This window comes from Triturus cristatus, chromosome 1_1 (assembly GCF_964204655.1).
Source record: "Triturus cristatus chromosome 1_1, aTriCri1.1, whole genome shotgun sequence".
Lineage (NCBI taxonomy): Eukaryota > Metazoa > Chordata > Amphibia > Caudata > Salamandridae > Triturus > Triturus cristatus.
Genome location: NC_140579.1, coordinates 53466647 through 53491117, shown reverse-complemented (window position 1 = coordinate 53491117; position 24471 = coordinate 53466647). Strand labels below are relative to the sequence as shown.

Sequence of the window (24471 nt, the reverse complement as noted above, 5' to 3'; positions counted from 1 at the left end):
AGAGAACAGACACAGGAAGACTGCAGGCACCAACCCCAGGCAGGGTCTGTGACAGAGAACAGACACAGGAAGAGAGCAGGTACCAATCCCATGCAGGGTCTGTGACCGAGAGCAGACAGACACAGGAAGAGAGCAGGTACCAACCCCAGGAAGGGTCTGTGACAGAGAACAGACACAGCAAGAGTGTAGTCAGCAACTCCAGGCAGGGTCTGCAACAGAAAACAGACAACCAAAATGAGAGAGCGTGCATCAAACGTATACATGGTCTGTAACAGAGAATAGTCACAAGAGGGGAGCAGGTACCAGCCTCATACAGGGTCTGTGACTGAGAATAGACCTATTGAGAGCATTTATCAGACTCCTACAGGATCTTCTACGGAGAACAGATAGTCACAGGAAGACGGCAGGTGCCAGCCTCACACAGGGTGTGTGACTGAGAACAGACAGTCACAGCAAGACGCCGGGTGTGCCAGCCTCACACAGGGTGTGTGACTGAGAACAGTCACAGCAAGACGGCGGGTGGCAGCCTCATACAGGGTCTGTGACTGAGAACAGGCAGCAGGCACCATGCAGAGTAGAAGACAAGAAACAGGCAGTGAGAGAGAGTGAGAGTAGATGTCACGTGCTTTCGTGGTCTATGACAGGAGTCAGGCAGGTGCCTGCAGAGATAGTCTGCAACGGAGCAGGTCCCAGCCCTTTACAAGGTCTGAAGCAAGAATCAGACACCAGCCTCTTACAGGATCTGAGGCAGGAATCAGACTCCAGCCTCTTATGGGGTCTGACGCAGGAATCAGACACCGGCCTCTTACAGGGTTTGATGCAGGTATCAGACACCGGCCTCTTACAGGGTCTGAGGCAGGAATCAGACTCCAGCCTCTTACGGGGTCTGCAACAGAAAACAGGCAACACACTCATAAAGGGGTATGTGACAAGCAACCTGCCAGAAAAAGAGAGCAGACACCAGCCCTTTACCGGGTCCGTAAGAGGGAGCAGGCACCGACCTCATACAGGGCCGCAGCTGGGAACAGGCAGGATTAATGAGAGAGCAGGCAACATTCTGATGCAGAGTCTGCAACAAGGGACAGGCAGCCAGGAGAGCAGCCACCGACCGCATGTAGGGTGTATGGCAGAAAGGCAGAAGAAGGATTGAGAGCGTGAAAAGTAGTTTCAAAGGTTTCGGCGCAGTGTCCATGTGACAAACTGCTTCCGTTTAACTATCCTGGAACGGAATACCGTCTTGTGCAGGAGACCAGCACCACAAGTCCCCTGACAAGTGCTTGACATCCGGTGTGTCCCGTTGTCTCCAGCAGGGTACAAGGTTGAGGTCCACCCAGAGAGGTCCTGCTTTTAACCCGAGTGGATCCCCCTCAAATGACCAGCCCATGACACTACTAAAGGCTTGTGGTGGACGAGTAGAGTAGTGGGGTAGATGTCGCCTCAAACTCAGAGAGGGGAGCACCTACTGACATTACCTTCTGACTCTGTGTAGTATGTCATGTCTGGGCTCCATCCGAGCGTATGTGCAGCAAGCATGTTTGGCACAGATGTGTATTGCCATTAGCAGGGCCTCCCGGCGCTGTCAGGCTCAGGTACCTTCAGGCCAGGTCTATAGGATGCAGCGCTTGTGGACATGTGAGGTGAGGTTCTGTGGTATCCTGGGTGTCATGGTGATACTGTGGCTGTGACACCTAGATCTCTCTGCTTTCTTGTTATGACATGGGAATGTTCTATGTTGTGTTTCCTAGGTTTTGGAATGTAATGATTTGAAGTGTGTTCAACAGAGAAACTGTTTTGGAGCTAGAGCTGGCTGTGGTTTTGGATGGGTCCTAATGTACTTTGGATTAAACCTGCATGTTCCTGATGAAACTCCTGACTCACGTGTCCTCCTTCTCCCTGAAGGAGATTTCCACATTGGCGTAGTCGGCAGCTGTTCAAAGAAGGATCCAACATCCCCAACGCTCTGCCTTTCTTTTTCATTTGAGGTACTGTAGTCTATATCATTTAAGGGTCTGGGAGCATTCGCCTTGAATCTATATAAGATGGCCATTATGTAAAAAAAAAACAAATCGTCACGGGCTCGTCCCACTCATTCTCGTTTTTAATTTAAAATAATATTCCCTCAACAACTGCCACTCTAACGAAGAAAATTGTCTTCGGTTGCCTGGCGAGGAGTTCACCTATTTTCAATATTGTGCATCTTTGTACCTGGTTACCGTTTTGTCTCTCTTCAATGCTCAGATGTGTGGTGGCATCATCAGGTTCGTCAACTTAGTCCTGTGCTGTTAATTGTCACACGGAGCTCTTCTTCCATCGACCTTTCAAGCTCAAAGATGACGTATTAGAATCATTCAGGGGGATTCAGTGATCAGCCTCCGTCATTGTTGCTTCTGGAACTCGAATGCATCTCAGTAACACATTAAAAAAAAAAAGAGGAAGTAAGTCTTCACGCACGCAGGAACGTCGCTACGATCAGTTGCTTCTTGAGTGTGTATCTGTTAAAATAACTGCGTTTATGCTCTTGTCACCTGGCGCTTATTAGCTGTATTTCACTTTGAATACAACAAGGCTACAAAAGGATCGTGTAGTCCCCAGGTACTTCTTGTACAAATGTTATGTGTTGACATTCACAAGGAGTGTTTTTCGTGTTTGCTGATGAACTAATTAACCTGCAGATATTGAAGACTTGTACTGCATTTATACAACATCGAGGCATTGGGTATCTCTTTTGCTGATGTAATCCTGCCACCTAGTGTACAATAACTTATTTTTTTTCTCTTTCTCTTCATCATTTTAGTTTTACATTGTATGTTTCTGACTTCATTCAGCTGTACTGGGATTAAGGGAAAGGAACATTCTATTTTTCTCTTTACACCTGTGAAAGTGTTCTACGATGTTTGTAATTTGAGCACAAAAGGAGGTATATCTCTCAAATGTAAATTTTTTTTTTTTAGTTGTTTTGTTTTATTTTCTCATTGGGATTGCTTCCACATAGCATTTGGTAATTATACAGAACGTGACCGCTCCACCTTTCTTTCGATCTGAACCTGGTGAGCCTAACATAAAATGCAAGAAATGGAAAAAGGTATTTGAGCGACATGCCAAAGTTTGTGGGGTGAGTCTCAGTGCAGAAAGAAGAACCTCCCTTCTTTTACATTGTCTCGGGTCTGAGGGACAGGATGTTTTGGATCATCTGGCAGATCTTTCTGATGCTGAAAACAGGGGTCTTAATGAATTTGAGATCTGTATTAAGAAATTATATAATCATTACCTACCGAAAGTTAGCACGATACTGGAGAGCTTTCAGTTCAACAAAAGGCTCCAAAACGATGGTGAATCAGTGGAGGTGTATGTTACTCAACTCAGGAAGCTTGCGTCTTCTTGTAAATTTGACCAATTGTTAGATGAGAGAATAAGAGATCAGTTTATGTTAGGTTGTAATTTAGAAAAAGTTCGGAAAGAACTCTGTTTAAGAGATGAACCATCTTTAGATGAAGTATTACAAGTGGCGAAAAGGATAAAACACTCTTTGAAGTGTGTCGACACTTTAAAGAAGGATGTGCAAGTCTCTGTTCAAACTGTTAAAGAAGGGAACACAAGTAAAAGTGTCTCCAAAAGTAATTAAAATCAAAAACTAAACCTTTTGTTCCGAAATGTTTTAGTTGTGACAAACTTGGGCATTATGCCAACGACAAAAATGTCCTGCTTTGAAAGTAATTTGTGCTAAATGTAACCGAAAGGGTCATCTCTCAGTGGTTTGTAAAACAAAAAATTCAGCTAATAATGTTAAATCTGTGGAAACTGAGATTCAGGAAGAGGACTTTGTCTGTGGACAAATAGTAGTTCAGGTTGAATCTGATGTACAACAAAATGTGTCTAGTGAGCGAAAATCTTGTCCTTTGGATACAATACAAATAGAAGGGGAATCAACTAAAGTACTTTTTGATTCAGGTGCTAAAATTACTATTGTCTCTAAAGCATTCTATCAGACAAAACTTGCAAGGAAAGTTGCTCTGCTCAAAGCGGATATACTTCCATTGGCATATGGGGGTGAACCCATACCACTCTGTGGATATTTTGTGGGTTTAATTGAATACTGTGGACGATATGTTTCGGGAAAGGTGTATGTCTCTAGAAAGGGGGACAGTATCATCAGCTGGTTCCACCAGGCTGATTTGGGGGTCATGTTAGACCCAGGGAGTTCTTCTCCTATCATTCTTAAACAGAATGTTCAAACTGTTCATCTCAATTTGGATGGTGATATTGTGAATGATATCAAAAGAAAATTTCCAAGAGTATTCAGAGAGGAATTAGGATGTCTTAGAGGCTTTATATTGAACATTCCTTTACGTCCTAACTCACAACCTTCTATATGTAAAGTTAGGGGTGTACCCTTAGCAGTGAGAGAGGAGATGAAGAAAGAATTAGAGAAACTTAGAGGTGGTGGAATAATTGAAGAGGTCACCAACACTGAATGGCTTGCTCCGGTTGTCGCTGCACGCAAGGCCAATGGGTCTCTACGCTTATGTGTGGACTTGAGACAACTAAATAAGTGGGTGATTGTGGATAAGTATCCCCTACCTAACATCTCGGAGTTACTCACATTACTAGGAGGTGCCAAAGTTTTCAGCACAATTGATTTAGCTTCTGCATACCACCAAATTGAGTTGGAGACGTCTTCTAGGGACCTGACTTCCTTTATCACACCTTTTGGAACTTACAAATTTGTTAGCATGCCGTTTGGCCTAGTGCCGGCGGCATCTGTATTTCAACGTGCTATGGAGAAAGTTCTTGAAGGGTGTGATGGGGTTTGTGTCTATCAGGATGACATTTTGGTATTTGCCAAGGATCACAAGGAGCATAGGAAATTGCTTTATGACATTTTAAAGAAGCTTGAAAATGCCAATCTAACTATAAAATTAGAGGAATGTCGCTTTGCGACCTCTTCTGTCCATTATTTGGGGCACACGATTTCAGGTGCAGGCATTTCTCCAAAACCTGAGTTAGTTGACACAATTTCTCTTATGCCACCTCCAACTTCCAGAGAAGAACAAATGAAGTTGTTTGGCATGGCTGAGTATGCAGAGGGTTTTGCAGAACATTGCTTAAGTATGAGAGCACTTTTGAAGAAAGGTGTGGAGTTCAAATGGTCTGAAGATTGTGATAAAGAATTTGTTTGTCTTAAAAAGAAACTCAATGATGCCCTTCAAGAACATCTGTAGTAACCACAGATGCAAGTGTTAAAGGTTTGGGTGCAGTGCTGCAACAGGAGAGTGAAAATGGATTAGAAACTATTACTTTTATTTCTAGAGGTCTGAAAGATACAGAATCACGTTATTCTGTAATTGAGCGTGAAGCTCTAGCGGTGTTTTGGGCCATCAAAAAGTTAAAGAATTTTTTGTGGGGAACTATTAAGTATTGATCAAGTTTCTGGAAGAATTAGTAAGTGGGTCATAGCTCTTCAAGAGTATGATTTTGAAGTAAAATACATTCCTGGTATTGAGAACACAGTTGCTGATGCTCTTTCTAGGCTTGTAGAGGGTGCAGGTAATGAAGAAGATGCTGATGATTGGGTAGATAGTGACTCACATGTGTGTTTGGTGAGTGATGGTATAATTGATGAGAATCTATGGCGGATTAAGTTATCCCAGGATCTAGTATTGTCTGAAGTAATGAATCTAATTCAGAATGGATGAAACAAGAAGAATGTTGGGTCAAATGAAGCTTCAAAGTTTTAGGGTGTGAAAGATGAATTGGGAGTGAGCAATGGTTTGCTCTTACGTGGGACTCGGTTGATACCTCCTATGGAGTTCAGGCAAGTTTTGGTAGACATGGCTCATGAATTGCACTCTGGTATGTCCAGGACCAAAGAGAGACTTCGTGCCTCTTATTGGTGGCCTGGTATGGACTTACAGGTTGAAAGGGTTATCAGAGATTGCATGGTGTGTGTCACAAGTGAAAAGTCAAAACTTGTAAGAGTTCAACCTATGATTATCAGGGAACTTCCACGTGGGCCTTGGAAAGAAGTAGCTCTGGATATTGTGGGTCCCATTCATTCCAACGGGCAGCAAACTTTTTATTTTAGTGCTTTTGGATTTGTATTCAAGGTGGCCTGAGATACAATTTACTGCTGGTATAGAAACGATTCATGTAATTACATTTCTTGAAACTCTCATGGCTAGAGAGGGATACCCAGAGTCCATTTTGACTGATAATGGAGTGCAGTTGGTTTCAAAAGAAATGGAGACCTTTCTTAAAACAAGAGGTATAAAACATAAAAAATGTTCTCTTTATCATCCAGAAACCAATGGAATGGTTGAGAGATTCAATAGGGTGATCAAGGAGACAATTTCATTGGCAAAAAGTTGTGGTAAAAATTGGAAAGAACAAGTTTTAAAGAAAATTGAAGACTATAGGATGACTCCGCATAGTTCAACTGGTCAGTCTCCTTTTGTTCTTTTTAAAGGGAGGGCTCCTTGTACTCATATTGAACCTTCATGGGTTAGACGTTTGGAAGAATCTGTTTCTGGCTCCTCATCTAATAAGAACACTGAGGGGTGGAGGAATAGAGAAGAGAACAAATGCCTAGATAGGAAGGCCAATTTTGATGCAAGGAAGTCTACTAAACATACAGAGGTAAAGGTTGGAGACAAGGTAGATATTAGACTTCCAGGATCCAAAGTGAAATTCTCTAAGCCTATGTATGTTATTAAAGTTTTTAATAATGCTGTTAGAACCAATGACCATAAGATTTGGAATTTAGGAAGAATCTCTTTGTGTTCTGATTTACATGTGGAAGGAGAGAATACATCGAGAGATGGTAGTGTCTTCTCTGACTTTTCAAGGAAATCCACTAGGATTCTCAGAAAGCCAGAATATTTGAAAGATTATGTTTCTTGATCTGATGTTTTCTTGTATTGTGATTATTATTTTCTCTTTGATTTATGTTTAATTACTCATGCATTAATTAATTTAATTATTTGTTTTTTCGGTTGTTAACGGGGGGAGGTGTGTGGTGTCCTGGGTGTCATGGTGATACTGTGGCTGTGACACCTAGATATCTCTGCTTTCTTGTTATGACATGGGAATGTTCTATGTTGTGTTTCCTAGGTTTTGGAATGTAATGATTTGAAGTGTGTTCAACAGAGAAACTGTTTTGGAGCTAGAGCTGGCTGTGGTTTTGGATGGGTCCTAATGTACTTTGGATTAAACCTGCATGTTCCTGATGAAACTCCTGACTCACGTGTCCTCATTCTCCCTGAAGGAGATTTCCACAGGTTCCCATGTGCTGCAGTGGGGGCCTCAGCGTGTGTGTAAAAGGCTTTCTTTTGTAGGGAGTATCAAAGTCTTGGTTGTAGTCAGTGCCTCCAGTCCCCCTTCTCTTTGTCTCACCCCGGCCCCCTCACAGGTCCTCAAACTCCTGTTCTCCATTAGAAGGTTTCAAGGCCTTGTACCACTGTCTGTCTTGAATATCTATCTGTCCTGAATGGAGGAGAGATAGTTTGTGGTTCACTCACAACTTCACACGCCTCCTTCAAAGGTTTGGGGTGAACGATGAATCTGATTGGACAATTGGACTGAAGCCAATAATCCTACAACCGGATATAAACTGAACACAGCAGCGCATCCTGGGCGCCTCCCTTCTACAGGAGGCGCTAGACCCAGGGACCAAGGAAGAAACACTGCTGCTGAAAGACCCCGGAGGTGGACGGCCTGCAGGGAGAGGACTCATCCGGATCACCCAGAGCCCGGGGTCAGTGTTCAGAAACTTAAAGGAAAGAGATCGGAGACTCCTAAACTGCTAAGATCAGGCCCTGTAATCACTGTCCAACATGACATGCATTCATGCATTCATCCTGCGAGGAATCCCAGATCAAGTGTGCCTTGAAGCTGTAACTCTAGCACACCTGACCTGCATTCGCTGCACTTCTGTGTGTCTGATGATCGTGTGAAGCTGGTGAGTCTTAAAAGGTGACCTGCACTGCTAGAGTCATGTGCGCTGATGCCAATGTGAGCCCATGTGACACCCTGCATTACTGCACCTCTGCGTCTGCACCTCTTCTGCTGTCTACCGTGACCACGTTAGCCCATGTGCTACACCCTGCATTTCTGCACCTCTTCGGCTGTGCACGCTGACCATGAGACTGTGTGTGTTACACCCTGCATTACTGCACCTCTTTCGTCTGCACCTGGTATGCTTTGTCTTACGACCATGTATGCTCATGTGCTACACCCTGCATTACTGCATCTCCGGGTCTGCACCTCTTCTGATGCGTACCATGACCATGACACCATGTGTGCTGCACCCTGCATTACTGCACATCTTCTGCTGTGTACCATGACCATGTGACAGCGTGTGCCACACCCTGCATTACTGCACCTCTTCTGCTGTGTACCATAACCACATGAGCTCCTTATATAACCCTGCATTGCCACATCATGGGGCATATTTACAAGAAATGTTCAGAGCTAGGTCTTAAGCCAAAATTGCTAACGCCACGCTTCAACAGTTTCAAAACACAGGGATGTGCCGTATTTGCAAGAATGCGGCGCACTCCTGCATTTTCCCTAGTGATGGCACTAAATTTAGCTGCCTAGCGCCGCAAGGGTGCTTGCGCTGCAGGGAATGATTGTTCATTTGCGCATAAACAAGCACTAATGGCGATTTGTAATTTCTATGTGTGCTTAAGAATGCAGCACATATAGAAGTTGGAAAACGTCATTTTTTGAATGATTGTTTATGTGCAGGGAGGGACCCCTTTCTGCACATGAGCAATCACTTATGGCGAATTGCGCACACATAGAAACAGCAAAAACTAAGAGAAATTAATAATTTCTCCTCATTGCACCTGTTTAAGACCAGGTTTTCCCTGGTCTTATTTTTGGTGCTACTCCATATTTGCACCACCCTTGTAAATAAGGGGCAGCCTCAAAAAGCACTGGGATTTGTGGTGGAACGCCCACAGCAATACCCATAGCCCCTCCCTTTACTGCAGCGGACTGTTGCCATAAGGGTCATATTTACAAGGTGACGCTACTATCTTCATATTAAAGAGGGGGTGTGAGAACAAGGGGGCAGATTTACAAGGTCTGGCGCATCTCTGCAAATCGGCAGGGATGCGCCAGAACACTTGCGACCCGCAAAACCACCCCTGTGCCACCACTGATGCGCCGCATTTACAATGCGGCGCGCCGTGGCGCATGGTTGGGCAGATGCGTGTCATATACCCCGGCGGAAATGCGGCACAGTGCTGGAGTCGCGTCACAAGGGCGACGCGGCTCCAGCAAGGCTCGGGGGTGCCCTATGCCTAACATGCTGCATCAATCCTTACGCCTGCTTCAAGCAGGCGCAGGGTTTTGACGCAGCATGGCCGTAAAAGTGACTCAGTGAATTCTTGTAGATTTCACTGCGTCACTTTTACGAGGCGTACCTGCGAGGGAACGCCCACCCTGCGCAGGAACGCCCACATGAAACCTGACGCAGGTTTCATGTGGCGCAGGGGTTTACAACGTGACGCATCTCCCTAGATGCGTCACGTTGTAAATACGGCGCAACATGGCGCATGATTTACGCCGCTGCTGCGTCACTGAAATGACGCAACGGCGGTGTAAATCTGCCCCAAAGTGAGCCAGGCAAAGTGTGTGTTTTCGTAGCACTAAAACAAGACACTGTGAAAGGTCAGAGCAGGGTCGTGCTGGAGTTGGCTGCCTGTGGTCTTCTGCAGAGGCGCAAATAGAGCCAAATTTCGGGGGAGGCTAATTCTTCCAGCAATAGGCAGAGTGGGGATGCAGGGGCTGTAAAAAGGGGTGAATAACAACAGAGCCTCATTTACAAGCAAATGGTCTTTTAAAGACCTGTGAAGTACTGGGTGCGGCCGTGTGTGTGGAAGCTGTTTCAGCCCGGGGCAATGGGCGTTGCGCGCTCTTCTCTCTCCTAATCATCCCACGATGATGTTGCTTCTGCACTGTATAGGAGAGTAGGATCTGCTTCCTATGGTTACCCCGACTTTTTGCTGATGTTTCACTGTTTTTCAACTTTAGTCTGGCTGGGGCCCTGTAATCCAGGACCCCAGCCTAGCTGCTTCCTCTCTAAAATTATTCCATATACTTTAGGTGCACTCCAGATTGGATTCAGGGGTACCCTTATGAGTCCCTAGTATACGGTATACTATGTACCAAGGGCATAGGTACCCCAGAGGCCTACCAGGGCCTGAAGCATGTATTGTGCCACCCCTGGAAAGCCATCAAAAATGACACCCCAGGACTGCTACTGCAGAGATGTAGGTTCACTATAGCTCACCGATTACTGCACATAGAAACCTATCAGTCACCCCTATGGCAGGCCTTATCAATCCTGAAGGCAGGGTGCTTGGTTATATGTGAGAGGGTGCCCATGCATGATCAGAGCACCCCTGCAGCGATCGGAATCTATCCTCCGGGGTTGTCAGAGGTGCAGCCTGACCATATACTCTTAAGTACATTATAAACAAACGGTAAATGCTAACTTTGGACTGGCTGATACATGTCGTGTTTGGTGTCAAACACCTTGGAATCATACCCCCACACCAGTAACTGGTGTAGAAGTATGATCCCACCGTTCTAGAGGGAGAGACATGGCAGTACTGGTATACCCGGTAGAAACTTAATACAGCCTTAGCATCACAAAATGGATGCTGCAGCCACAGACACAAGACTGGCCTCCTACTGCTGACCGAAACTCCGGCAGGGGAGGCCTGGACAATAGATTTCCTGTCACAGGGAGGTGTAACCACCTCCCAGACAGGCTGATGTGTATTGGGACTGGGTGGGAGCACTCCAAGAGTGCTTTGAAGTCCTGCACTGGGGGCACATTTGGTGTCCCTGTGCATAGCCCAGGGTTCTGATGCTCCGTCCATCACCACCCCCTTTTGTACCGCTTTGTTCGCCACAAGTTGGCAGGGTATGCTCAGACGTGAGTCCCTTGCTCACTTTGCCACTGGATTCAAGCAAGCCTGGCTGAAGATAGCTGAAATGCCAGAAACCGGTCCTAGGAAGCTTGTTTCCGGTCCAGGGAAGGCATGACTTGGCAATTCGGGCTGGACTGTTCCCATGAGGCACAGGGTCAGACTGTTTTGCATATGGCCATGTCTGAACTGGGGTGGCAGAGTGGGCTAAAGAACGGTGATGGATCAAACCCAGATCTGTTGACTGGGTGTGAGTGTTTGATTGGTTCTGATGCTCCGTCCATCACCACCCCCTTTTGTACCGCTTTGTTCGCCACAAGTTGGCAGGGTATGCTCAGACGTGAGTCCCTTGCTCACTTTGCCACTGGATTCAAGCAAGCCTGGCTGAAGATAGCTGAAATGCCAGAAACCGGTCCTAGGAAGCTTGTTTCCGGTCCAGGGAAGGCATGACTTGGCAATTCGGGCTGGACTGTTCCCATGAGGCACAGGGTCAGACTGTTTTGCATATGGCCATGTCTGAACTGGGGTGGCAGAGTGGGCTAAAGAACGGTGATGGATCAAACCCAGATCTGTTGACTGGGTGTGAGTGTTTGATTGGTTCTGATGCTCCGTCCATCACCACCCCCTTTTGTACCGCTTTGTTCGCCACAAGTTGGCAGGGTATGCTCAGACGTGAGTCCCTTGCTCACTTTGCCACTGGATTCAAGCAAGCCTGGCTGAAGATAGCTGAAATGCCAGAAACCGGTCCTAGGAAGCTTGCTTCCGGTCCAGGGAAGGCATGACTTGGCAATTCGGGCTGGACTGTTCCCATGAGGCACAGGGTCAGACTGTTTTGCATATGGCCATGTCTGAACTGGGGTGGCAGAGTGGGCTAAAGAACGGTGATGGATCAAACCCAGATCTGTTGACTGGGTGTGAGTGTTTGATTGGTTCTGATGCTCCGTCCATCACCACCCCCTTTTGTACCGCTTTGTTCGCCACAAGTTGGCAGGGTATGCTCAGACGTGAGTCCCTTGCTCACTTTGCCACTGGATTCAAGCAAGCCTGGCTGAAGATAGCTGAAATGCCAGAAACCGGTCCTAGGAAGCTTGTTTCCGGTCCAGGGAAGGCATGACTTGGCAATTCGGGCTGGACTGTTCCCATGAGGCACAGGGTCAGACTGTTTTGCATATGGCCATGTCTGAACTGGGGTGGCAGAGTGGGCTAAAGAACGGTGATGGATCAAACCCAGATCTGTTGACTGGGTGTGAGTGTTTGATTGGTTCTGATGCTCCGTCCATCACCACCCCCTTTTGTACCGCTTTGTTCGCCACAAGTTGGCAGGGTATGCTCAGACGTGAGTCCCTTGCTCACTTTGCCACTGGATTCAAGCAAGCCTGGCTGAAGATAGCTGAAATGCCAGAAACCGGTCCTAGGAAGCTTGTTTCCGGTCCAGGGAAGGCATGACTTGGCAATTCGGGCTGGACTGTTCCCATGAGGCACAGGGTCAGACTGTTTTGCATATGGCCATGTCTGAACTGGGGTGGCAGAGTGGGCTAAAGAACGGTGATGGATCAAACCCAGATCTGTTGACTGGGTGTGAGTGTTTGATTGGTTCTGATGCTCCGTCCATCACCACCCCCTTTTGTACCGCTTTGTTCGCCACAAGTTGGCAGGGTATGCTCAGACGTGAGTCCCTTGCTCACTTTGCCACTGGATTCAAGCAAGCCTGGCTGAAGATAGCTGAAATGCCAGAAACCGGTCCTAGGAAGCTTGTTTCCGGTCCAGGGAAGGCATGACTTGGCAATTCGGGCTGGACTGTTCCCATGAGGCACAGGGTCAGACTGTTTTGCATATGGCCATGTCTGAACTGGGGTGGCAGAGTGGGCTAAAGAACGGTGATGGATCAAACCCAGATCTGTTGACTGGGTGTGAGTGTTTGATTGGTTCTGATGCTCCGTCCATCACCACCCCCTTTTGTACCGCTTTGTTCGCCACAAGTTGGCAGGGTATGCTCAGACGTGAGTCCCTTGCTCACTTTGCCACTGGATTCAAGCAAGCCTGGCTGAAGATAGCTGAAATGCCAGAAACCGGTCCTAGGAAGCTTGTTTCCGGTCCAGGGAAGGCATGACTTGGCAATTCGGGCTGGACTGTTCCCATGAGGCACAGGGTCAGACTGTTTTGCATATGGCCATGTCTGAACTGGGGTGGCAGAGTGGGCTAAAGAACGGTGATGGATCAAACCCAGATCTGTTGACTGGGTGTGAGTGTTTGATTGGTTCTGATGCTCCGTCCATCACCACCCCCTTTTGTACCGCTTTGTTCGCCACAAGTTGGCAGGGTATGCTCAGACGTGAGTCCCTTGCTCACTTTGCCACTGGATTCAAGCAAGCCTGGCTGAAGATAGCTGAAATGCCAGAAACCGGTCCTAGGAAGCTTGTTTCCGGTCCAGGGAAGGCATGACTTGGCAATTCGGGCTGGACTGTTCCCATGAGGCACAGGGTCAGACTGTTTTGCATATGGCCATGTCTGAACTGGGGTGGCAGAGTGGGCTAAAGAACGGTGATGGATCAAACCCAGATCTGTTGACTGGGTGTGAGTGTTTGATTGGTTCTGATGCTCCGTCCATCACCACCCCCTTTTGTACCGCTTTGTTCGCCACAAGTTGGCAGGGTATGCTCAGACGTGAGTCCCTTGCTCACTTTGCCACTGGATTCAAGCAAGCCTGGCTGAAGATAGCTGAAATGCCAGAAACCGGTCCTAGGAAGCTTGCTTCCGGTCCAGGGAAGGCATGACTTGGCAATTCGGGCTGGACTGTTCCCATGAGGCACAGGGTCAGACTGTTTTGCATATGGCCATGTCTGAACTGGGGTGGCAGAGTGGGCTAAAGAACGGTGATGGATCAAACCCAGATCTGTTGACTGGGTGTGAGTGTTTGATTGGTTCTGATGCTCCGTCCATCACCACCCCCTTTTGTACCGCTTTGTTCGCCACAAGTTGGCAGGGTATGCTCAGACGTGAGTCCCTTGCTCACTTTGCCACTGGATTCAAGCAAGCCTGGCTGAAGATAGCTGAAATGCCAGAAACCGGTCCTAGGAAGCTTGTTTCCGGTCCAGGGAAGGCATGACTTGGCAATTCGGGCTGGACTGTTCCCATGAGGCACAGGGTCAGACTGTTTTGCATATGGCCATGTCTGAACTGGGGTGGCAGAGTGGGCTAAAGAACGGTGATGGATCAAACCCAGATCTGTTGACTGGGTGTGAGTGTTTGATTGGTTCTGATGCTCCGTCCATCACCACCCCCTTTTGTACCGCTTTGTTCGCCACAAGTTGGCAGGGTATGCTCAGACGTGAGTCCCTTGCTCACTTTGCCACTGGATTCAAGCAAGCCTGGCTGAAGATAGCTGAAATGCCAGAAACCGGTCCTAGGAAGCTTGTTTCCGGTCCAGGGAAGGCATGACTTGGCAATTCGGGCTGGACTGTTCCCATGAGGCACAGGGTCAGACTGTTTTGCATATGGCCATGTCTGAACTGGGGTGGCAGAGTGGGCTAAAGAACGGTGATGGATCAAACCCAGATCTGTTGACTGGGTGTGAGTGTTTGATTGGTTCTGATGCTCCGTCCATCACCACCCCCTTTTGTACCGCTTTGTTCGCCACAAGTTGGCAGGGTATGCTCAGACGTGAGTCCCTTGCTCACTTTGCCACTGGATTCAAGCAAGCCTGGCTGAAGATAGCTGAAATGCCAGAAACCGGTCCTAGGAAGCTTGTTTCCGGTCCAGGGAAGGCATGACTTGGCAATTCGGGCTGGACTGTTCCCATGAGGCACAGGGTCAGACTGTTTTGCATATGGCCATGTCTGAACTGGGGTGGCAGAGTGGGCTAAAGAACGGTGATGGATCAAACCCAGATCTGTTGACTGGGTGTGAGTGTTTGATTGGTTCTGATGCTCCGTCCATCACCACCCCCTTTTGTACCGCTTTGTTCGCCACAAGTTGGCAGGGTATGCTCAGACGTGAGTCCCTTGCTCACTTTGCCACTGGATTCAAGCAAGCCTGGCTGAAGATAGCTGAAATGCCAGAAACCGGTCCTAGGAAGCTTGTTTCCGGTCCAGGGAAGGCATGACTTGGCAATTCGGGCTGGACTGTTCCCATGAGGCACAGGGTCAGACTGTTTTGCATATGGCCATGTCTGAACTGGGGTGGCAGAGTGGGCTAAAGAACGGTGATGGATCAAACCCAGATCTGTTGACTGGGTGTGAGTGTTTGATTGGTTCTGATGCTCCGTCCATCACCACCCCCTTTTGTACCGCTTTGTTCGCCACAAGTTGGCAGGGTATGCTCAGACGTGAGTCCCTTGCTCACTTTGCCACTGGATTCAAGCAAGCCTGGCTGAAGATAGCTGAAATGCCAGAAACCGGTCCTAGGAAGCTTGTTTCCGGTCCAGGGAAGGCATGACTTGGCAATTCGGGCTGGACTGTTCCCATGAGGCACAGGGTCAGACTGTTTTGCATATGGCCATGTCTGAACTGGGGTGGCAGAGTGGGCTAAAGAACGGTGATGGATCAAACCCAGATCTGTTGACTGGGTGTGAGTGTTTGATTGGTTCTGATGCTCCGTCCATCACCACCCCCTTTTGTACCGCTTTGTTCGCCACAAGTTGGCAGGGTATGCTCAGACGTGAGTCCCTTGCTCACTTTGCCACTGGATTCAAGCAAGCCTGGCTGAAGATAGCTGAAATGCCAGAAACCGGTCCTAGGAAGCTTGTTTCCGGTCCAGGGAAGGCATGACTTGGCAATTCGGGCTGGACTGTTCCCATGAGGCACAGGGTCAGACTGTTTTGCATATGGCCATGTCTGAACTGGGGTGGCAGAGTGGGCTAAAGAACGGTGATGGATCAAACCCAGATCTGTTGACTGGGTGTGAGTGTTTGATTGGTTCTGATGCTCCGTCCATCACCACCCCCCTTTTGTACCGCTTTGTTCGCCACAAGTTGGCAGGGTATGCTCAGACGTGAGTCCCTTGCTCACTTTGCCACTGGATTCAAGCAAGCCTGGCTGAAGATAGCTGAAATGCCAGAAACCGGTCCTAGGAAGCTTGTTTCCGGTCCAGGGAAGGCATGACTTGGCAATTTGGGCTGGACTGTTCCCATGAGGCACAGGGTCAGACTGTTTTGCATATGGCCATGTCTGAACTGGGGTGGCAGAGTGGGCTAAAGAACGGTGATGGATCAAACCCAGATCTGTTGACTGGGTGTGAGTGTTTGATTGGTTCTGATGCTCCGTCCATCACCACCCCCTTTTGTACCGCTTTGTTCGCCACAAGTTGGCAGGGTATGCTCAGACGTGAGTCCCTTGCTCACTTTGCCACTGGATTCAAGCAAGCCTGGCTGAAGATAGCTGAAATGCCAGAAACCGGTCCTAGGAAGCTTGTTTCCGGTCCAGGGAAGGCATGACTTGGCAATTCGGGCTGGACTGTTCCCATGAGGCACAGGGTCAGACTGTTTTGCATATGGCCATGTCTGAACTGGGGTGGCAGAGTGGGCTAAAGAACGGTGATGGATCAAACCCAGATCTGTTGACTGGGTGTGAGTGTTTGATTGGTTCTGATGCTCCGTCCATCACCACCCCCTTTTGTACCGCATAGCCCAGTTCAAACCAGTTGCAAGGGCTACCAGCCCCTGCTCTGGTGCAAAACTGGACAAAGGAAATGGGCGTAGCCACCCCTCTTTCCAAACCCCCCCATAGGTGGGTCCCCAGAGTAGGTCCAACCCCTTCCTTGGGTATAAAGAAGGATCCCCTGTAACCAGAACTTCAGATATTCCTGGACGAAACTCTGCAACTGAATCCTGGACCTTCGACGATCTGTTCAACGCCAGATGACTGAAGAATCTCCCTTGGAGTAAAGGAGTTAGTCCTCTGATTGGCAGGCACCAAAGAAGCATCTGTCCGGTCTGCATCTCCGAAGCTCCCACCATACGCCAAAGACTTTGCAATGCCAGAGGTGGATTTCCAGACTTCCCAGAGGCTGACCCGAGTCCCCAGCAAGGCTGAGACCCGTAGACCTCGTGGGTACCGTGGAACCTGAATCCCTGGACATCGAGCACATTTGCTAGTGCATCAGCTTCTCGATGCTCCTTGAGGCTGTGCATTGGGTTACTCGTAGCCCATACACTGAGCAGTGACCTCACCGAAGATTGTCGGCCTACCCACTCCGAGTGACCCGTGAGCCGCCATTTTGTGATTCTTCTCGACGCACCCTCGCGATCAATTGTCCGTCGACTTGTGGGTCCCTGAGAAAGTAACTCTGACTTTCCTTGGGCTTTCCTAGTTGCTCCAGACGTGCCCTTACTTACTCCTCCTTGCTGGGGGAGTCCCTCGGACCTTACTGGTCTGCACCAAAGCATTTCTTCTATTTCTGCGTGGGTTGCTGTTGCCAAGGCTTATTGGGTCCAATCCGGATACCGACACCGCAGCACTCGACATCCTTCGTGGGCAGCTCGAATCTAGCTCCTGATCATCGTCGACACCTCCTGGTCCTCATGGCTGAAGAGTCAAACTGCACCTTCTTCACCAGAAACACCCAACATCGGTGGGCATTCGACTTCCATGCTCCTGGTCACTGGCAAGTGACCCAGACTCTGTCCCCTCTGCTTTCAGGTCTTCTACATCTTCGATCCAGGCTTGGATCTCTTCGGACACTTCTCCTCGTCCTGGCAGCAGCACTTTGCAGCAGTTAGCCATTGAAAACGACGATGCGACCCAACACCATTTGACACCTATGCACCCGGCTTCCCTGGGGGAGGTAACACGAGTACTCCGATGCTTCCGTGGGTGTGGGCCCTAGAACCCCTTAAGTCTAAAAGCGTCAGCTGCAAGTCCTCTCCTAAGTGTCCTTCATCTTTAAAAATCTAACCGCGACTTTCTCTTTAGAAGCTAACAGGAGCTCGCGGCTGTGTTTACACACTGCACATGCCCCCCGTGGGTCCCCTGTGTCACTACCTTGGGTGGTTCCTTGGGGTCGCAGCGATTCTAGAGGCTCTAGGCCTGTGTCTAGTTCAGTCGTGGTTCTTATACCACTATTTTAGTATATGGTTTGGCTCGCCCCTAGGGCTAACTGTATATTGTGCTTATTTACTGTGCTATTTGACTTGTAACTTGTGTCCTTCGACTTCTAGCCTCATAAAGAGACTAGGGTGGTGTGTTTTAAGATAAATATATATTTTATATATATACCTTGGGTGGATCTCTTTTCATTTGGTCATTTCAGAGATTATAGACTGGTAAAACAAGCTGCTTTACATTCCTTCAAGACTTAGCCTGAAGGCTGCTCTCCATAGCTACCACTAGGATAGCTTTCAGTAAAGGTTGTCTTTAACTTATCATCAATAAGGGTTGTTTGGACTGGTACAAGGTGCCCACTAGAACTAGTGGACAGCATATACCAGGCCAACTTCTCACACACTGCAAAAAGAGAAGGGAAATCCTGAGAGGAAATGGCTCTCTTTAAAGGATTTGTCTTCCCCTATAACGTGGCTCACCTGGCATGATGTCTCCACTTCTCAGTAGTGAGCGATGTGCTTGCTCTCACTGCAGTCCAATTAAAAAAAAAGAAAACGGACAAACCTTTGTGAGGCCCAAAAATACAGCCCGATAGAGATCAGTTTCGAGGCCCCCTAAAAATAACTGCTGGTGCTCAGACCCGGACAGACCCAGCCCACTTAGAGCCCTGCTTGGTATCCCAAAACACCCACATACATATGACTTCTGATTATCTGCAGCTGCTTATGTGGTGCTAGGTGAAAACCTTAGGGCTCTGACAGACACCCAGTGCGATCTTCTGCAGTTTCTTACATGGGTCACACTTTGAAACTCAATTACAACTAACAAACTTACCTAATGCATATGGGCAGCCTTCTCTAGTGACCTGCGGAGACTCACAGAGTGAACGGTGATCCCTGAATGATCACAGCAATCCCTTCTCCAGGGACCCATGGAGGCCCACAAAGTGAACTGTGATCCCTGAATGACCACAGATGTCCCTTGCACTCTTCTAGGAGGATCGACTAACCTGTGACCCCTAAAATCTGATTTAAATGCCGTGTATTCCTTTGTTGGAATCATTGTGTGTCTTCGTTAGTGAACTCTGAACATCCACTCACATACCTTGTGCTCTTGGACAACCATTTATGTGGGACCCGCAGAGTACCGTTGATCCCTCCACACCCAAAGACACTGCATCTTCTATTAGACTCCAGTAGTGTATACACTTGTGAATCCTGAACACCCACACACATACCTTGTGCTCTTCTGCAGCTTCCTGTATGGGTTACACTGAATGACTAGTCACCTCTGAACACTTGCACACATAGATCCCGCTCTCAGGCTGCCTCCCTGATGGGGCTTACAGAGGGACTTTGTGATCCCTGAATTTCCCGACATACCCTGTGACCTTCACTTGTCGTTCCAGAACAGCCACACACACACCTTGTGCTCCTTAGCAGGTTCCTCAATGGGGTCACACTGAGTCTATGCAATCCATTAATATCCACAGACGTACCTTGTACTCCTCTGCAGCCTCCTCTACAGGACTCTCTAAGTGATTTCTATGGTCCTTGGACTCCCGGCACACCAAACATATCATCCTCTGATCCTCTGCACAGAACAGCCTCAGTTTCTCTTCATGTTTCTCACAAAGATTCTCCTCCGGGGGCTTCACGGGGGGCAGATGAAGCTGTTTTAACATTTCCACCATGTTCCCCAGTTGCTTGTTGGGTCGGAGGCTTTTCCCAGATGTTTTCCTGCACTGTGGACAGGGGAACTTTCCATCTCTTCCCTGCCAGCTCTGAGTGATGCAGGAGCGGCAGAAGTTGTGTCCACAATCAATAGTCACCGGATCAGTAAAATATTCCAAACAGATGAAACAAGTGGCCTCTTCCTGGAGCTTCCCGAGCTGAGCTGCTGCCGCCATGATTCAGAAATGCAGGAAGTAAACTTAAGTTTCATTTCTCTCTCTGTGTGAAGTGGGTGTGTCTGTGCGTCTGCCCCTCTCTGTGTGCGCTGGGACTTCCGGGTTCAGTCAGAGCAGGGAACTGACTCCTCTGCTCCGTGTGATTTACCTCTGGGGTTGACACCATTTACGCGTCATGTGGTTTTATTTCGAGAATCTGTAAGTGCAGAACTGGAGCTTGTATATGGGTTTCTGTAAAATCATCTGTGTTATTTTTTACAGGACAATTCTGCAAGTTCGCTTTTTAAAATCTTTTAGGAATCTCATAAACATTTCTAAAATACGTTCTAAAGTGATTTCTTCCTGTATTTGTTTTTTAATTTTTGTTTAAAAGGCTGAAAAAGACCAACTTTTGCTCGTTTATCAATGTTTTTACTGGCCTTACCATAACAATGCTGGTCAGGCCGGTAACTAGTAGTTTGTGTGTGTGGGAAGAATATATTGCTGCCTCTTATTGTCTGTTCTGTATGTAAAGGACACTTACACTGCTGATGCCCTGATCTACCTATTCTGTGAGTGAGGGAAGTTTGCACTGCTGATGCCATGATCTACCTATTCTGTGAGTGAGGGAAGCTTGCACTGCTGATGTACTCATGTACCTATTCTGTGAGTGAGGGAAGTTTGCACTGCTGAGGCCCGATGGGAAGTTTGCACTGCTGATGCCCTGATGTACCTATTCTGTGAGTGAGGGAGGTTTGCCTGCTGATGCCCTGATCTACCTATTCTGTGAGTGAGGGAAGCTTGCACTGCTAATGCACTGATCTACCCATTCTGTGAGTGAGGGAAGCTTGCAATGTTGCTACCATGATATGCCTGTTCGCTGCTACCGTGATATGCCTGTTCTGTTAGAGGGATGCTTGACCTGCTGTTTTCATGAATACCCTGGGCGCCAACTGAAGTACTGGGTATTTTAAGCCCAGCGGTGCAGGGGAACACACCCTATGACTTCTGGGTTCTCCCTGTTTCAGACCTACAGAAACACAGAGTCTTCTAGGTGAAGTCAAAGATTCGTTTATTGGCTGCAGACCAATTACAGGTATCCTAGAAGTACAACAGCGTGTATGTTCTCAGGAGACTGCTGAAAATCACAGAAACGTGCTTCTTCTTAAATACAGATTTTCCTGCTTCAGGCATACATTCCTAGGTTTATGATACGGCAATATACAAGTGTACATTTCAAACGAAAGAGCAGAGTCATGATGACCATCCCACATTCCGGTTAAGCCAGCCCACAATTATTTACACAGCAAGGCTCAGATCCCACATCAGATATCGATAGGCCCCAATAAACATGAGCATCTCCTGTTTTGGGAAACAAGCCATAAAGCAGGAACAGTCAGGTGCGAAAGAGATTAGCTGGAGGCTCGTGTAGGATGAAAGGACTTTATGGTGTGTCAAGCCCTGATGCTAATCACAGGTGGCCGGAGGAAGGGGGAACTCGTGAGACCAGTTTGACCTGGGGCAGCGGAGCCAAGCTGCCCAGGTCACAGAAGAGTCAAGGAAAGGCACATGTGCTCTAAGAGGCCCGTATTTGCTTCATTATAGCCTATGTGAGGGCAACCATAAGATGGCCACCGCTCCAAAATGGAACCCGCGTAGTGATGTATAATAACGTGTACACAGTGCATTCATAGCTAGAACGTTATACAAAGCACTTGTACATACCGCATGAACCATTTGCGGTTCGCTAATACCGGGATAGACAGGGGTAGGGCCCTGTCCCCTACGCGGTCCCAAAGATTAAAGTACGACAGCTTGCACTGCTCCCGCCCTGCTGTACCTATTCAGTGAGTGAGGAAAGTTTGCACTGCTCCCGCCCCGCTGTACCTATTCTGTGAGTGAGGGAAGTTTGCACTGCTGATGCACTGATGTACCTATTCTGTGAGTGAGGGAAGTTTGCACTGCTGCTACCATGATACCTGTATACCTGTTCTGTTAGAGGGATGCTTGTACTGCTGTTCTCATGATATACCTGTTCTGTGAGAAGGAAGCGTGCACTGCTCCTGCCTGCTGTACCTGTTCATTGAGTAAGGGAAGCTTGCACTTCTGACACCCCGAAGTACCTATTCTGTGAGTGGAGGAAGCTTGCACTGCTAATGCCCTGCTGTTTCTGTTCTGAGAGAGTAAAGCTTGTACAACTGCTACCTTGATGCAACTTGTCTGTGAGAGAGAAGCTTGTACTGCAGATGCCCTGATGTACCTGTTCTGTGTTTGAGGGAAGCTTGCACTGTTGACACCCTTATGTACCTGTTCTGTATATGAAGAAAGGTTGCAGTGCGGATACCCTGATGTACCTATTCTCTGAGTAAGGGAAGCCTGCCCTGTTGATGCCCAATGTACCTGCTCCGTAAGAGGCATGTATCTGTTCTGTGAGTGAGGAAAGCTTGCACTGCTTATACCTTGATGCCCCTGCTCTTTGTTTGAGGGAAGCTTGCACTGCTGATGCCCTGATGTAACTATTCTGTGAGTGAGGAAAGCTTGCACTGCTGATGACCTGCTATACCTGTACTGAGAGAGGGAAGCTTCTACTGCTGCTACCTTGATTTACTTGTTCTGGGAGAGAGAAGCTTGCAATGCTGATGACCTGATGTACCTGTTTTTTGAGTGAGGGAAGCTTCCGCTGATGATGACGTGATGTATCTGTTCTAGGAGAGACAAGCTTAGACGATGATCACCAGATGTCCCTACTTTGAAAGTGAGGGAAGCCTGCACTGCTGATGTCCTAATGTGCGTGCTCTGTGAGAGGCAAGGTCAGACTGCTGACGGCCTGATGTATCTATTCTGTGAGTGAGGGGAGCTTGCAATGCTGATGCCCTGATGTAACTGTTCTGAGAGAGGGAAGCTTTTACTACTGCTACCATGGTATACCTGTTCTGTGAGAGGGAAGCTTGCATTGCTGATGTCCTGATGTGCTTGCTCTGTGAGTGGGAGAAGCTAGCACTGATGATGCCCTGATCTACCTGTTCAGTGAGTGAGGGAAGCTTGCACTACTGATGACCTGATGTACCTGTTCTCTCAGTGAGGGAAGCTTGAACTGCTGATGCCTTGATTCCCTGATGCAATTGTTCTGAGAGAGGGAAGCTTGTACTGCTGTTACCATGATATACCTCTTATGTGAGAGGGAAGCTTGCACTGTTTATGCCCTGATATACCTGTTCATTGAGTGAGGGAAGCTTGCATTGCTGATGCCCTGATGTACCTGTTCAGTGAGTGAGGGAAGCTTGCATAGCTGATGTACTGATGTGCCTGTTCTGTGACAGGGAAGCTTTCACTGCTGCTCACGTGATATACATGTTCTGTGAGAGGCAAGCTTAGACTGCTGATGCCTGATGTACCTGTTCTGTGGCTGAGGGAAGCTTGCATTGCTGATGACTTGACCTCCCTATTCTGTCAGGAAGAAAGCTTGCACTGCTGATACCCTGATGTACCTATACTATGAGTGAGGGAAGCTGTACTATTCATGCCGTGAGGTACCTGTTCTTTGAGAGGTAAGCTTAGACTGCTGATGCCCTGATGTATACATTTTGTTAGTGAGGGAAGCCTGCACTGCTGATGTCCTGGTGTACTTGCTCTGTGCGAGGGAAGCTTATACAGCATCTACCATGATGTACCTGTTCTCCGAAAGGGAAGCTTGCACTACTGATGCCCTGATGCACCTGTTTTGTGAGTGAGGGAAAGTTGCACTGCTGATGTACCTGTTCTATGTGTGAGGAAAGATTGCACTGCTAATATCCTGATGTACCTACACTATGAGGTAAGCTTGCACTGATGATGTTCTGATGCACCTGTTATGTGAGTGAGGGAAGCTTGTACTGCTGTTGCCCTGATTTAACTATTCTGAGAGAGGAAAGTTTGCACTGCTGATGCCTTGGGGTACCTGTTCTGTACATGCAGGAAGCCTGCAATGCTGATGCCCTGTTGTACCTATTCTTAGTGAGGGAAGCTTGCACTGCTGATGCCCTAATGCACCTGTTCTGCGTATGAGGAGAGCTTGCAGTGTTTGATGCCCTGATGTACCTGTTCTGCGTATGAGTGCAGCTTGCACTGCTGATACCCTGATATAACTATTCTATGAGTGAGGGAAGCCTGCACTCCTGATGCCCTGATATACCTGCTCTGTGATAAGCAAATTCAGACTGCTGAAGCCCTGATGTACCTATTTTGTGAGTAAGGGAAACGTGCACATCTGATGCCTTGCTGTGCCTGTTCTGAAAGAGGAAAGCTTGGAACTGCTGCTACCATGATAGACCTGTTCTGTGAGAGGGAAGTTTGCACTGCTGATGCCCTGATGTACCTGTTCTGTAAGTGAGGGAAGCTTGCACTGCTGATGCCAGGAATTCCCTGTCCTGTGTTTGAGGGGAAGCATGCACTGCTGATGCCCTGATGTTCCTGTTCTGTGTTTGAGGGAAGCTTGCACTGCTGCTACCATGATGGACCTGTTCTAAGAGGGGGAGCTTCTACTGGTATTAGCATGATTTACCTGTTCTGTGAGAGGGAAGCTTACTCTGCTGGTGCCCTGATGTACCTGGTCTTTGAGTGAGAAACG

At 47.9% G+C, this 24471-nt stretch overlaps 1 protein-coding gene across 1 annotated transcript in view; it reads right to left on the bottom strand.

Annotated features, from left to right (window-relative positions):
- LOC146869360 (E3 ubiquitin-protein ligase TRIM39-like) overlaps positions 1 to 19926 on the bottom strand; it is a 161618-nt gene extending 141692 nt beyond the window's left edge. The window contains exon 1 of the mRNA XM_085651902.1: positions 19476 to 19926. Within this exon, the coding sequence (XP_085508028.1) occupies positions 19476 to 19886 (411 nt within the window). The 5' untranslated portion in view covers positions 19887 to 19926. The remainder of the gene's footprint in view (positions 1 to 19475) is intronic.
- Between the last annotated feature and the right edge of the window lie 4545 nt (positions 19927 to 24471).